We start from the raw sequence: 12348 nt of genomic DNA, 5'->3' as shown, positions 1-12348 counted from the left end.
GCAGAGTGTTTCCAGGTCTGCCTTGTTTCTCAGCTCGTAGCATTGTATGCCCACAGCTCTAATCCATATGCACCTTATCTTTCTCTTCCAGGCTGGATTTTTGTATATCCTCCAGTAGGTTTTTGTACCTATTCTAGGTCTCTCTTCCCAACTTTGCAGCATTTACTGCATTTCTGTGCTTATCAGTCTTTTATTTCTGTTTTTTACACTTTAAAAAAATGACAATTATCTTGTATTTAGAGACAGTAAAAGCTCTTTATTTCGGGGTGAAGAGGAAATCACTTTGAATAGTTCCTGGTATGAATGTTTACTTTTCCAGGGTGCTGTAAATTTGCAGTGTAACTTTTTTCTCTGAGGCTTTCCATGTCAGTGAGAACAGCTTTGAATAGTTTGGTTGCACAGGACTCAAAGAACCTTCTGTGTTTTAAGGTAAACGTTCAGAAAAGAAGCCCAGGGTTAAAATGGTGTCTTGGCTACTAGCTGTCTGCTTGTAGTTTCAAAAGAAAAACAAACTGGCAAATGGATTTGCTTTTTCTTCTAATTTTAGGTAAATGTATATGATCATTTTGCTGTAGCATCTTCTAGTTTGCAGTGGTATGTTTTATTGCAGGAAATTTTAGTGGTATTCCAAATAAAAATAAAATAACTTCTAGTTATTCGTGCTTTATGCCTTTCAAAAGTCTATGAAATCTAACGATTGTGCCTTCCAAGTATTGTAGTATATTTACTGTTTCTTATTTTTGAAAGCTCAATGCTTCGAGTGTTATGGTATTTTAGCATGTGTAATGTGGTACACAGTTTCTCTTAACTATGGGTGTAAGATTGTGGGATAGGGTGGGAATAGTAACCAGAAAAAGGTTTTGAATGTATGAACTAGGGCTTCACCACAGAAAATGTCAGTGTTAAATACTTTTGTGGTAGGAAAATTTATCTAGGAGAGAATATGGCAATTTCCATATGTCTTCTTGTCTTCCTACAAACTAGTTGTTCTTATGCTGTGTTGCTTCCTGCACATATTTCTAAAGTAGCAGGGATCCCCTGGAAAGAGATGAATTGCTTCCAGAGGAGTCTTTCCTTTGGAAAGAACAAGATTTATATATATTTATTTATATATTATATCTGTATACATTTATATGTAAATTGGGGGGGTTAAATTCTGAAAAAGAAGTTATAATTTAGAAAAACAGGGAAATCTTTACTTTTTTTTTTTAAGAAGGAACTAGAAACTAGACTTGACTTGCTATACTAATAACTGGAAGTGTTAATAGTGCAGTTCTGTGTAGAATTACTTCATTCTACATCTACTGACATCTAATCTTTTACATTGCACATGTAGTTAAAATACTGTGATTTAGTATATGTAGGGACTCTTAACAACCCTTTCAACAATGCACTGAAATTAAAGGTGTGGAGAACATTAGCAAGGCCTAAGCATGAGAGATGGGGACCCTAGGAGGGTCTATTAAGCCATGTTATGGCTTATTTAAGATACTAGCCAGAAAGCCCGTTGCATTCAGGAATTCAACGGGCGCTAGTGCCCCCCCCCCCCCGCAGAGGTACCTGCCACTGCCCTATCTTCTGTTCCGGTGTGCAGCTGGGGCGACGGCCCCGCAGGTAGCCAGCACCTGGATTGGCCCGTGCAGATGGAAGCACAGGCTGGACATGCAGATGTGTCCCGGGCAGCACTCCACCTACAGTTTTTTTTTTTTTTTTTACAACTATTAGAGCCAGCAAATGGCTAGGATTTCAGAAAATGAAAATATTTTATGACTCTTTACATTGTATATATGTGTTGGAATTGGGGAAGTGATGCCTGTTTTAGGTTTGTTCCAGGCCCAGAGAAATGATGCTTAAGCACAGGAAATTATTGTATGAAGACATATAAAATCACAGTTCTAAACTGATTCTCTAGTTTAGACATCTTTTTGCTTGTTACTCTATGCATATTTACATGCTTATATTCTTCAGGTAAACACTAACCTGTAATAGATACTGCTTGCTTGATTTCATGTGGGTAATTAAATCAATAACAACTTTTTTTCCCAATAGTTTATGGGCCGTGATAAAGTCTGGCTGACTGACTGGCTGATTGACTGATTGTTTATATTTATTTTAGTACACTTGATCCCTGTTAACCCAGTAAAAGAAGATGGGTTGAACTCCAAGAACCGAAAAAGGATAATGCCTGATCCCTTAACAGAGCCTCCTCCCATAGATCCCATTTATGAAGCAAAGTTTTATTGTAACGTCCCCAGTAAACCTGAGCGCAGCATGGAAGGTAAATTTATCATAGTATTACTATTTACACTTTTATTCCTGTGTAATGAATAGTGATTTGACTTTACTTTCTAACCTCCCTACATTGTGTGCTCTTGCGTGGTTATTGTGCTACATTGGCTATTAAAATTAAGGGACAAAAACTAAAACAAAACAAACATCAACTATGTCTTATGACATTGTTTACAAACACAATAAAAGGGGCAAATTCTGTGCTAAGAATTATTAGTTAAGGGACTGAAAACAAGAATTCTGGCCTGTTTGTATAATTTAAATATCTGTAGGGTGGCCGCAATTGGAATACTATAGGTTGCTTTATCTCAGATGCAATATTGTAGTCCTGGAGAAGGTACAGAAAAAGGCAACCCAAGTGATCAAGTGGTTGGAGCATCTTCTCAAGAAAGAAGGTCTAAGGAGTTTTGGACTTTTACATTCAGGGAGGAAAAGAGATTAAAGAACAGTCAGAAGTTTATAAAATTATGCAGGCAGTGGAGAGATTGGATAGTGAGAGATTGTTGTCCTTGTTCCATAATACTAGAATTCTATAGGCTATTAAGCAGTATATCAGGTTAGATAAAAGGCTGATTAGCTTGTAGAACTTGCTGCAGTGATGATGGGATCATATTTAGTTGGGTTTAAATTGGATTTCAACAAGTTCATGGAAGACTGTTAACCACAATGAGTAAATGGAATTTCCATTTCAGTGGTAGTAATGATTTGAATAGAGTTGCTGGAGGACAGCAACAAGGGGGAGGCTAAGGCTATACTGTTTCATCTAATGACTAACCAGGAGGCTGGATTAGGTATATGAGTTGGTTGATACACTATTGCAAGTTGTACATTTTTAATTAATATGTGGAAGTCACAGTGGACACAGCAGGATGATCTGTTCACCTTTCCATGCATTTAGCATGTTCTAAAAGTGTCTAAAGAATTTATGCTTCATGGGTTGCATGGGCTAGGGGTGTGCATTCGACTCTATCTGAGCCAAAACTTCGCTGAAAAATACCCTTTTGGTATTTATCGGGTATTTTTTAGCCTGTTGTGGAGGGGCGTATTTTTGGCTATTGAGCATAGCCAATCCCGGATCATCCTGGAGGATGGGGGCACTTCCTTTGGGGGCCTGCACAATTGGACCATCTAGTCTAATCTTTTTGAAATGTAGAGAATCTTTTGAAGAAAGGCACCAGAATCTATACTGAAATTTTAGTGCCTGTGCCTCAAAAATAGCCGCCCTAGATCCGTCAATAACCCTAGACTCATCGACTGTAATAGTCCCCTAGGCTATACTGGAACAAAAACAAAAAAATCAAAATTTCGGGGGGGGGGGATCCAAATACCATATTAGTATTGAAAGTTAGTGTTTTTTTAAGGCATCTTGAATCTTTGGAGGTCCAGTATATCCAAATCAAAAATAAAATGATTCCTTTCTTTTGCACACCCCTAGTTAAAACATTTGAAAGTAATATATTGCTATTATTTAAATTTGTCTTTTGTAGGTCATGCACCTCATTATTTTAAGCTGGTATCTGTTCATGTGCTGATTCGCCATGGGGATCGATACCCTCTTTATGCCATTCCCAAAACTAAAAGGCCAAACATTGACTGTACATTAGTGCCCAACAGGTACGTATTTGATTTTACCATTTCTCTGTGGTTATTAATGTAAAGTTCAGCTGAATAGAAGGGGGCAGTAAAAGTTCATAAACATCAGTACTGAATTTCCTTATTCCTAAGCTTGTGAACTTTTGCTGAAAGGATTTCTTTTTTAAAAATGGTATCTGTATTATTGCTAGATCTGTTATCTTATCTCTCCTTATTCATTATCAGGGATCTTGTTTCTGTGGTTGAGTACAGTTGGTAGTATTCCCAGGATATGACTTGAGTAGCCAACTCAACTTTTTAGTGTTGAGAATCTCCTGAAACATTCTTCATGCCTTGAGAAACCCCAGACGTGGTGCGATTGTGCAGAACATGGTTCAGAAGCATAGCTGAGTTCATTCCCATCCAGGGACCCTCCCCTTCTCACCCTCTCCAGGCCCATCATTGGGAATCGGAACAGGTCAACATGACCATCTATGGTCATATCCCCTGATAAATGTTTCACACATTTTAAAAAGAAATTAAAAAATTAACCTCAACCCATTGAGGAAACCCTTCCAGGGCCGTCAAGAATCCCCAGGGTTTCATGAAAGCTTGGTTGAGAAAGCCTGGTCTAGAGACAATAAGCCTGGTCCTGTCTTCCATACCTTCCAACTTCCCTCCAGTGGGGAGGGGCTGTGATGCAATTGTAGAACATGTGCTTTGGACGCCGAAAGTCTTGGGTTGCCAGCTCTGGACACTGCATGGGTGCCTGAAGAGCACGGATTTTTGGGAGGGATCTCAGCACAACATAATGCTGTACAGTCCATACAAATGCCATATAATTGATCTTTAGATATCAATTGTAATAGCAGGAGGTCTCCAAGAGCTTCCTGAAGGTTGCATAGTAACTGAACTGGGTTCATGGTGTTTGTGCTGAAACAACTGAACCATGGAGGCAACCTGCTCCCATTGCTTAATTGTTTCAGAGCCATTGGAGCTGCAGCATCTAAGTCTGGTATTTAACAACATAGTCTCCAGAAAACACACAGACAATTATAATCAGTCAGATTCAGGACAGAGCCTGACACTTGCTGGACATTTCAGGATACACAATGGAAATTACAAGTAATCAAGGCAAGAGACAGAGCAAAGTCAACAACCAGTCCACAAGGTCAGGAAGTTCAATCTAAGAGGCAGGAAGTGAGGAGATCTGGGGTCTAGGGTCCAAAGCTCACAAGCCAAGGCAGGGCCCAGGTTTCTCTCTGAACAAGCAAGCACAGATTAGCAGGCAAATCACAAGGCAGAACTCTGTTAACTGAGAGCACCAGGTTACAGAATAGTATGAGATTAACTCAGTTTCAGTTTATTTATTAGATGTTGCAGTCATAAGCCTTAACATTATTATAAAATCTAAAAGGAAAATAAAATAAAAAACAATCATAGCAATAAGCATCAGAAAGAATATACAATATAGTATACAATATAGTAAATAAATAAATGCAATAATACAAAAACCATAAAACTCCAAATCATAAAAATTCAATATAAAAAACAATAAAATTTCAGTTTTAAATTGCCTCAGCATTTCCTTCAACAAATTTCTTAATTTAATTAATAAACATAGAAACATAGAAACCGTGATAGTCATAGATCAGCCAAAAGGAAATCAATGTGTATCTTGTCTGAGAAAGGCTTGATATAACCTGACTCAGCTTACTACAGATGGAATCGTAAATCGGACAATGTAGCACATAACGAGTAAGATTTTCATTGTCATTAAGACCACATGGATAGAGTTGAAGGTCCAGTATAATGTTACTAAATTGGCCCCGCAGATAAAAAGAGGTCACTGTTTGGAATCATGCTGTTGTAAATGCTTTCCTCAGAGAAGCAACAGAAAGATCTGTCAGGTAATGGGAAAAAGTGTTAGAAGACTTGAAGCGGGGATACCACTCATACCAGGAAAAGGCTACCCTCACAGCTCAGCTGCTTCTGATCTAAACAACTGAGCCCTAGAAGCTCCTGTGTCTCAGCTGCTTAGATTAGAAACAGCTGAGCCATGGGGACAGCTTGCTCCACACTGAGCAGCTGTCTAAAGGGGCTTTTAAGGGCTAGCTGCCTGCCCAAAAAAGCCCCTTTAAACATTTGATCAACTTGAAGCAAAGTGCTCCCACAGCTCAGATGTTTAAAGGGGCTTCCTTGGGCATCCAGCCCCAGCTAGCTTCAGGCTTAACGTGCTTCTTTATATTGCTGTTTGAATAATTAAATTCCAGAGTTCTAGATAGCCAGTCAGAAAACAGAAACTGATGACTTTTCTGTCTGTTTGCTTCTTTTAAGAGAAAAACAAAAATGGGCAAAAATGACATAGATCGAAAAGACTGCTTAAAGATTAATTAGAATTACTAAGTGTTGAATTGAAATTTGGAAAAATACCTCGGAAGATCAAACTGCTGAGATCTGGTTTTAATATCCCACTGTTCTATAAAGGTCTTTGTAATCTCTTTATTATGGCAGATATAAATATCTAAAGGAGTCACCATTTGTGGAAAGATACAAAGAAATATTATGTTGTTGTGTTTACCTTTAAAAAAAGTGTAAGTGACTTAAAGTAGGGCATATATAGTCAGTGTTGACTGTAGTTTAGAACTACTCAATTCTACCAGATAGCATTGGCCACGGGTAAGCAATTAAATTCTCTAATAAGATAAGCAATGAGTAATTCACTAATTGCAATGATAGGATTTTTAATGAACTTACTCCAGGGAAGGAAACATTAATAGAAGAGAGATAATTCAAAGCCATTTAGAAATCCTACAGGGCTTGATAATCTAAACTCTAAAATGTCTGCTGGTGTATTACTTAATAAAGCATTTTGCCAATTTGGCAAGTGCATGTGGTGATAGTGGATAAACATATGTTACCCCTTCCAAGTTCCAGCTCTTACACTCATAGGTTTGGGGTGGAATTTTTTTCCAAAATGGAAAATTTTCTAGTGTTTTATTTTTTTCAATTTTTAAAGATCTATTGTTTTATGAAACTAATAACAGTAAATGCATGACATTGTTAATACAATATTAAACAACCATAGCAGTTTCAAAGTCACAGTTCTCTCAGAGCTCTTTCATCCTCACCTACCTCACAGGTGTTTTATTGTAGGGAGAGGCGGGTAGGCAATTGTAAGCTGCTTTGAGTTTCCTTTGGATAGTAAAAAGCAGACTATAAAAAAACAGCTCTTCATATGAAGTATGGTTTTAAACAGGAGATAAGCAGTAAACCTACAAAAATAAAATGAAGTTGTAAATTCACCTGGTTGGCTGTGCAGGTCAAGTTGGAGGCAAACCTCAAATTATTTGTGTCTTTTCTTACAATGTGGAAAGTATAGGTCCATTTCAGGTTGATAATTTCATTAACGTGTAGTGCAACCTTACTCAACTTTTTTACTATTGAGAAACCCCTGAAACATTCTTCAGCCTTCAAGAAACCTCAGAAGTGGCACCATCATGCAGAATATGGTTGGGAAGATCTATCTATATGTCCACGCAGCTCCCCTCCTCTTCCCACCTCCTCCAGGCCCATCATTGGCTATTTTGGGAGGTGGTGGGTGAGTCAACCACATATGGTCATATCACCCGATAAATGTTGAACAATTTAAAAAAATATATTAAAACATTAATTAACTCCCACTCATTCAGGAAATCTTTCTGGAGCTGTTAAGAAACCCCAGGGTTTCATGAAATCCTGGTTGTAAAAGCCCGGTGTAGTGTAATGATGAGGCGTCTCAATTACCTCTGTGAAGGAAAGTTAATTTTTGTTGAAAGAGAAATCGACAGCCACATCCATGGCGTGTCAGGCACACCTTTGGGGTGTGCTAAAATTATTATATCAACAGTTTTCAATATCTTTGCTTTTTCCTTTCATTTAAGCCAGGTAAGAAAACATGCTATATTTGCTTTAAGTGTTCATCAGTATTATCCTATCCTAATAAAAATAATTTCCAAATAACCCAATCAGGTATTTCAGTTCAAGTGATTTTTGCTAAATTATCATAAGATACTATGTTTACTCATTATAAGCCAAACTAAGTGTGTCAGAAGAGTAAGGTGACCAGATTGTCCCACTTTTGGAGGGACATCTGGGGGCACCTGGCAAATTGTACTTATGTTGAAATTAAAAAATATATATTACAATATTATTTTTGCGTTCTATGTATTCTATGAAATTTTTTGTTGCTCCATATAGACCAAATTTTTAATCAAGAACCCCCCCCCCCGGTCAATGGTGTCCTGCTTTACCAATGTTAAAATCTGGTCACCTTATACAAGAGTGCACATCCTTTCTAGGGCACTGGATTTTTTTCTAGAAAGTTTGCTGATGCTAGTGATTCTGGAGTCTTTTTGAGATATTCTAAAGATTAAAAATGAGTAATAAATGTATTTTTAAGTAATTGGTAGAGTGAATGGACATGTTTGAACGTGTACGGTTAATAGCTGTAACACATGGGACAATGGAGGACTATGAATGCTGTGTTCAGTTCACAAATGAAGTTCTGTGTGGCTGCATGATGCATTGTCTACTTCTAAAGGATTACTTTAAGGCTGGAAGATAGGATATTGGAGCTGCCTGCATGACATTGTCAGGGTTGATGGAAGAGAGCAGCAGTTGTGCAGAAAAATGGAGCAACACACTTCCCTAAATAAATCCAAGACTATTTTAGGAACCTTTTTCAGTAGAGCTTCCGAGGAAATAGTCAATACTAACACTGTGTTTGAATGGAAGTGTGTGTGTGTTTTTTACTGTGAGAATTAAAAAATGCCCCACATTTCAAAATATAGATTGGCAGCTATTTCAGCTTAATTATTTTCTCATTGAAATTCATATTTGTTTAAGCTGTTTAGGCTTTGCTTTGTGGTAAGTATCCTATTTGTATTCAGCTCCATTCTTTGTTTCATTAGTATTTCACAGATGGAGTTCATTAATTACACAGATTATGCTGCAGCCCTATGGAATTTTAATGGGCAGGCAGGATAGCTTAGGGGTCATTCTTGAGCTTTATGAATTAAGAGTTGTGTATAAATAGTGTGGAATAAATGTAAGAAAATAGACCAAATCCTTGGAGATTCATCCTGTCAAATTTCAATTAACATTTTCATTAAAAAAATCAAGGTAGATTTCCATAGGGAAAACATGCTTTTGTGATTGTTCATCAGAATAATTAACTTTCCATAATACTTTAAAATCATGTACATAATGCCTTATGTTAATTTTGCACATGAAAGTTATAGGGCTTGATTAAAATAAGGTGACCAGATTTTAACATTGGTAAAGCGGGACCCCATTGACCGGGGGGGTTCTTGATGGTCTATATGGAGCAACAAAAATTTTCATAGAACGCAAAAATAGTATTGTAATATATATATTTTTACTTGCAACATAAGTACAATTTGCCAGGTGCCCCCAGATGTCCCTCCAAAAGTGGGACAATCTGGACACCTTAGATTAAAACCTTGCAGAATACCACAAACCAGTTTCATAAAAAGGGCCCCAAAATTGTACATAGATAGATGTTTAAAAAGCAAGACAGCTCCCCCCCCAAAAAAAAACCCCAAGCAACAGCTCCACTCACTTAGTGGTCCCTTGCAGCTGTGTCTTAAAAACAAATGAAAACAAAATGAGGTCAGCTATATAGACAGGGAAGAGTTTAGTGTGCATAGAAGTGAGAACTTATTGGTGAAGATAGCAAATATAGGGAACCTGCCTTTAGTGATGTAAAAAAAGATAGGACGTGGTTGTGTAGTACTTAGCACCCTGTAGTGGGGCAAACTAGAAAGATAAAGACTGCTTGGGATTAAATTATGGAGATAAGACTGTGTTACATTATTGGAGTAGGCGATAAGTAAACAGTTTGTTGTGACCCCAAGATTATAAAATATTAATTCTGGTTTGTATTTTTGTGAAACTTCTGCTATTCTGGTTGTGTCCGAAACTGACTTGGATATACCTTATACTCTGGATCAGTGGTTCTCAACCTGGGGGTCAGGACCCCTTTGGGGGTTGAATGACCCTTTCACAGGGGTCACAGCAAGGCAGGCAGCTTGGCCAGGGGAACACCATCCACACAATGGCCTTGCAGGGTAAATTGAGATAGAGCGTTCGTCTGGAGCAGTGGAAAAGAGTGAGATCGGCATGGTGGGACAAGAGGCAGAACTGAACTGAGAAACCCTGGGGGTGGGGGGAACAATTTAAATACAATCATGAACAATGGATCTTCATGCCATTGGTCAGTTTTGGTTAAATTTCTGTGAAAGAACATAATTTTATGGCTGGGCGTCACCACATCATGAGGAACTGTATTAAAGGGTCACAATATTAGGAAGGCTGAGAACCACTGCTCTGGATCAAGCCTCGTTACAGTGATTATATAAATGATCAAGTTCCACAGGTGAATGAAGCAAAAAACATTTATATTCACTTACTGCAACATTTATGGCATATGTTGGCTGCATTAATAAAAAGACCCTCACTCTTCACGACTAGTTTAACATAATTATGAAAAAGTGATCAGTGGCATACAGAATGACTTTGGCTTCAAACAATATTTCAAGTTGCTTAGTTGGATCAAGACTAGGGTGCAGGGTGCTTAAGAAACTGAAGCAACAGAAAATAAACCAAGTAGGGGATCATTGTCCAGAGGAAGTGATTTTCTGTATCAAAGAATGATAATATATTAGGTATCTCAAAAACGCAGTGGAATGGTAAAAATCTATGGGATACAGTCATCCCTAGGTAATCTCTATAGGCAGGACAGGACAGGTGTTGTAGAAGCCAGTAAGTTAAAAAAAAAACATCAGGAGGATCAACTCTACAACAGAAGCAATATGAGTGGAATTACTAGGTCCCAAAAGGTTACTTAACAGTGGGGTATACTATTGCTCATTTCATCAAACTCTTGAATCTGATCTTGAGTAGGAGAATAAGGGAGATGACTAAAACAGATAATGGGAAGCTTCAGCTACTCTTAGAGTGACTTGGTAGACATGTGCTTAAGTCAAGCTCAGGTCAATGACTGGGTACTGGAACAGTTGGTCATAGAGCCAATCAGAGGGGTAGTGATCTTGGACTTGGTCCTGAATGGGTTCACCAAGACCTGGTGAGAGATGGCTAACATATTTTTTTTTAAGTTCTATAAACTGCTCTAAGGACTTAAAAGTCAAAAAGTGGTACATATATGTTGAGAATAAATAAAATAAAATAGAGAGAACAGGAATAAGGCAGGGAGGTGAAAAAGATATAGCTGAGGAAATAGGGGTAGAGACCAAAAACTGGAATTTATTTATCCAAATTGACTTAAAGAGCCAATTTACATTTTTACCTACTGGGAAGAATTGACCCTATTGCAAGTTTTTTTGGAACTTGCACTTCTTCTCCTACACCTGCAGGGATGAATGTCTGCAAATATTTCATGAATCCAAGGGCTTTAGGCACCCTAGGCCACTCTTTGTATAGAACTCTAATTCTTTTACTGTTTTTATATCAACTGATATGATATTGATTGCATTGCATTGTAATGGCCTATGGCTGGAAACAATAAAGTCTTATGTATGGTATGGTATAGAACTCCCCTCCCCATTGCTGTTTGCTCTATGCCCTCCCATTTCTTGAACGATAGTGTTGTAAAGGGACCTTACAGGTAATCTAGTCCAACCCCCTCCTCAATTCATGATGAGCCTAAAACATCCATAATAAGTACATGTCCAACTGTGTTTAAAAATTGCCAGTAAGGGGGAGCTCCAGGGAATGGTAGAGGACAGGAAGACCTGGAGGATCATTATCCATGGGGTCGCGATGGGTCGGACACGACTTTGCACCTAACAACAACAACAAAGGGGGAGCTCACCACCTCTTTAGGCATTTCCTGGGCACTCTCTGAGCCCTACCCCCCACAAAACCAGGACAGATGAATGCCTGGCACAGGCGAGCAAGCAACCACCTGATCTTCCTCCTTTATGGGTTACGGGGAATGTTAGCCAAGCCAGCCATGCTGCACTCAGGTGTGCCTCTATTCTGCAAGGCCAGGAGGGAGAACAACCTAGCATAGTGGATCCAGTGACTGCCTGCTCTTATCTATTTATTTATAGATCAATTTATATACCGTCCCTCTCAGATTCATGATCTTAGGGCAGTGAACACCAGTTTGGACTTAAAGGTAAAGGTATCCCCTGTGCAAGCACCAGGTCATGTCTGACCCTTGGGGTGACGCCCTCTAGCGTTTTCTTGGCAGACTCAATACGGGGTGGTTTGCCAGTGCCTTCCCCAGTCATTACCGTTTACCCCCCAGCAAGCTGGGTACTCATTTTACCGACCTCAGAAGGATGGAAGGCTGAGTCAACCTTGAGCCAGCTGCTGGGATCGAACTCCCAACCTCATGGGCAGACAGCTTCAGACAGCATGTCGCTGCCTTACCACTCTACGCCACAAGAGGCTCTTAGT

At 38.7% G+C, this 12348-nt stretch overlaps 1 protein-coding gene across 10 annotated transcripts in view; it reads left to right on the top strand.

The window, feature by feature from the left end:
• The window catches only part of PXYLP1 (2-phosphoxylose phosphatase 1), a 103414-nt gene that overhangs the window by 72018 nt on the left and 19048 nt on the right, over positions 1–12348 (top strand). For 9 of the 10 annotated variants that reach the window (XM_077348937.1, XM_077348927.1, XM_077348929.1 and 6 more), the window contains 2 exons: positions 2117–2278; positions 3777–3903. In XM_077348937.1, coding sequence (XP_077205052.1) covers positions 2182–2278; positions 3777–3903 — 224 coding nt within the window. In that variant the 5' untranslated portion in view covers positions 2117–2181. Of the gene's footprint in view, positions 1–405; positions 548–2116; positions 2279–3776; positions 3904–12348 lie in introns of those variants that run through there. The other variant, XM_077348935.1, reaches the window with a different exon arrangement.

Source organism: Paroedura picta, chromosome 8 (genome assembly GCF_049243985.1).
Source record: "Paroedura picta isolate Pp20150507F chromosome 8, Ppicta_v3.0, whole genome shotgun sequence".
In the NCBI taxonomy this organism is placed as follows: domain Eukaryota; kingdom Metazoa; phylum Chordata; class Lepidosauria; order Squamata; family Gekkonidae; genus Paroedura; species Paroedura picta.
This window is presented reverse-complemented; position numbering and strand designations above follow the sequence as displayed.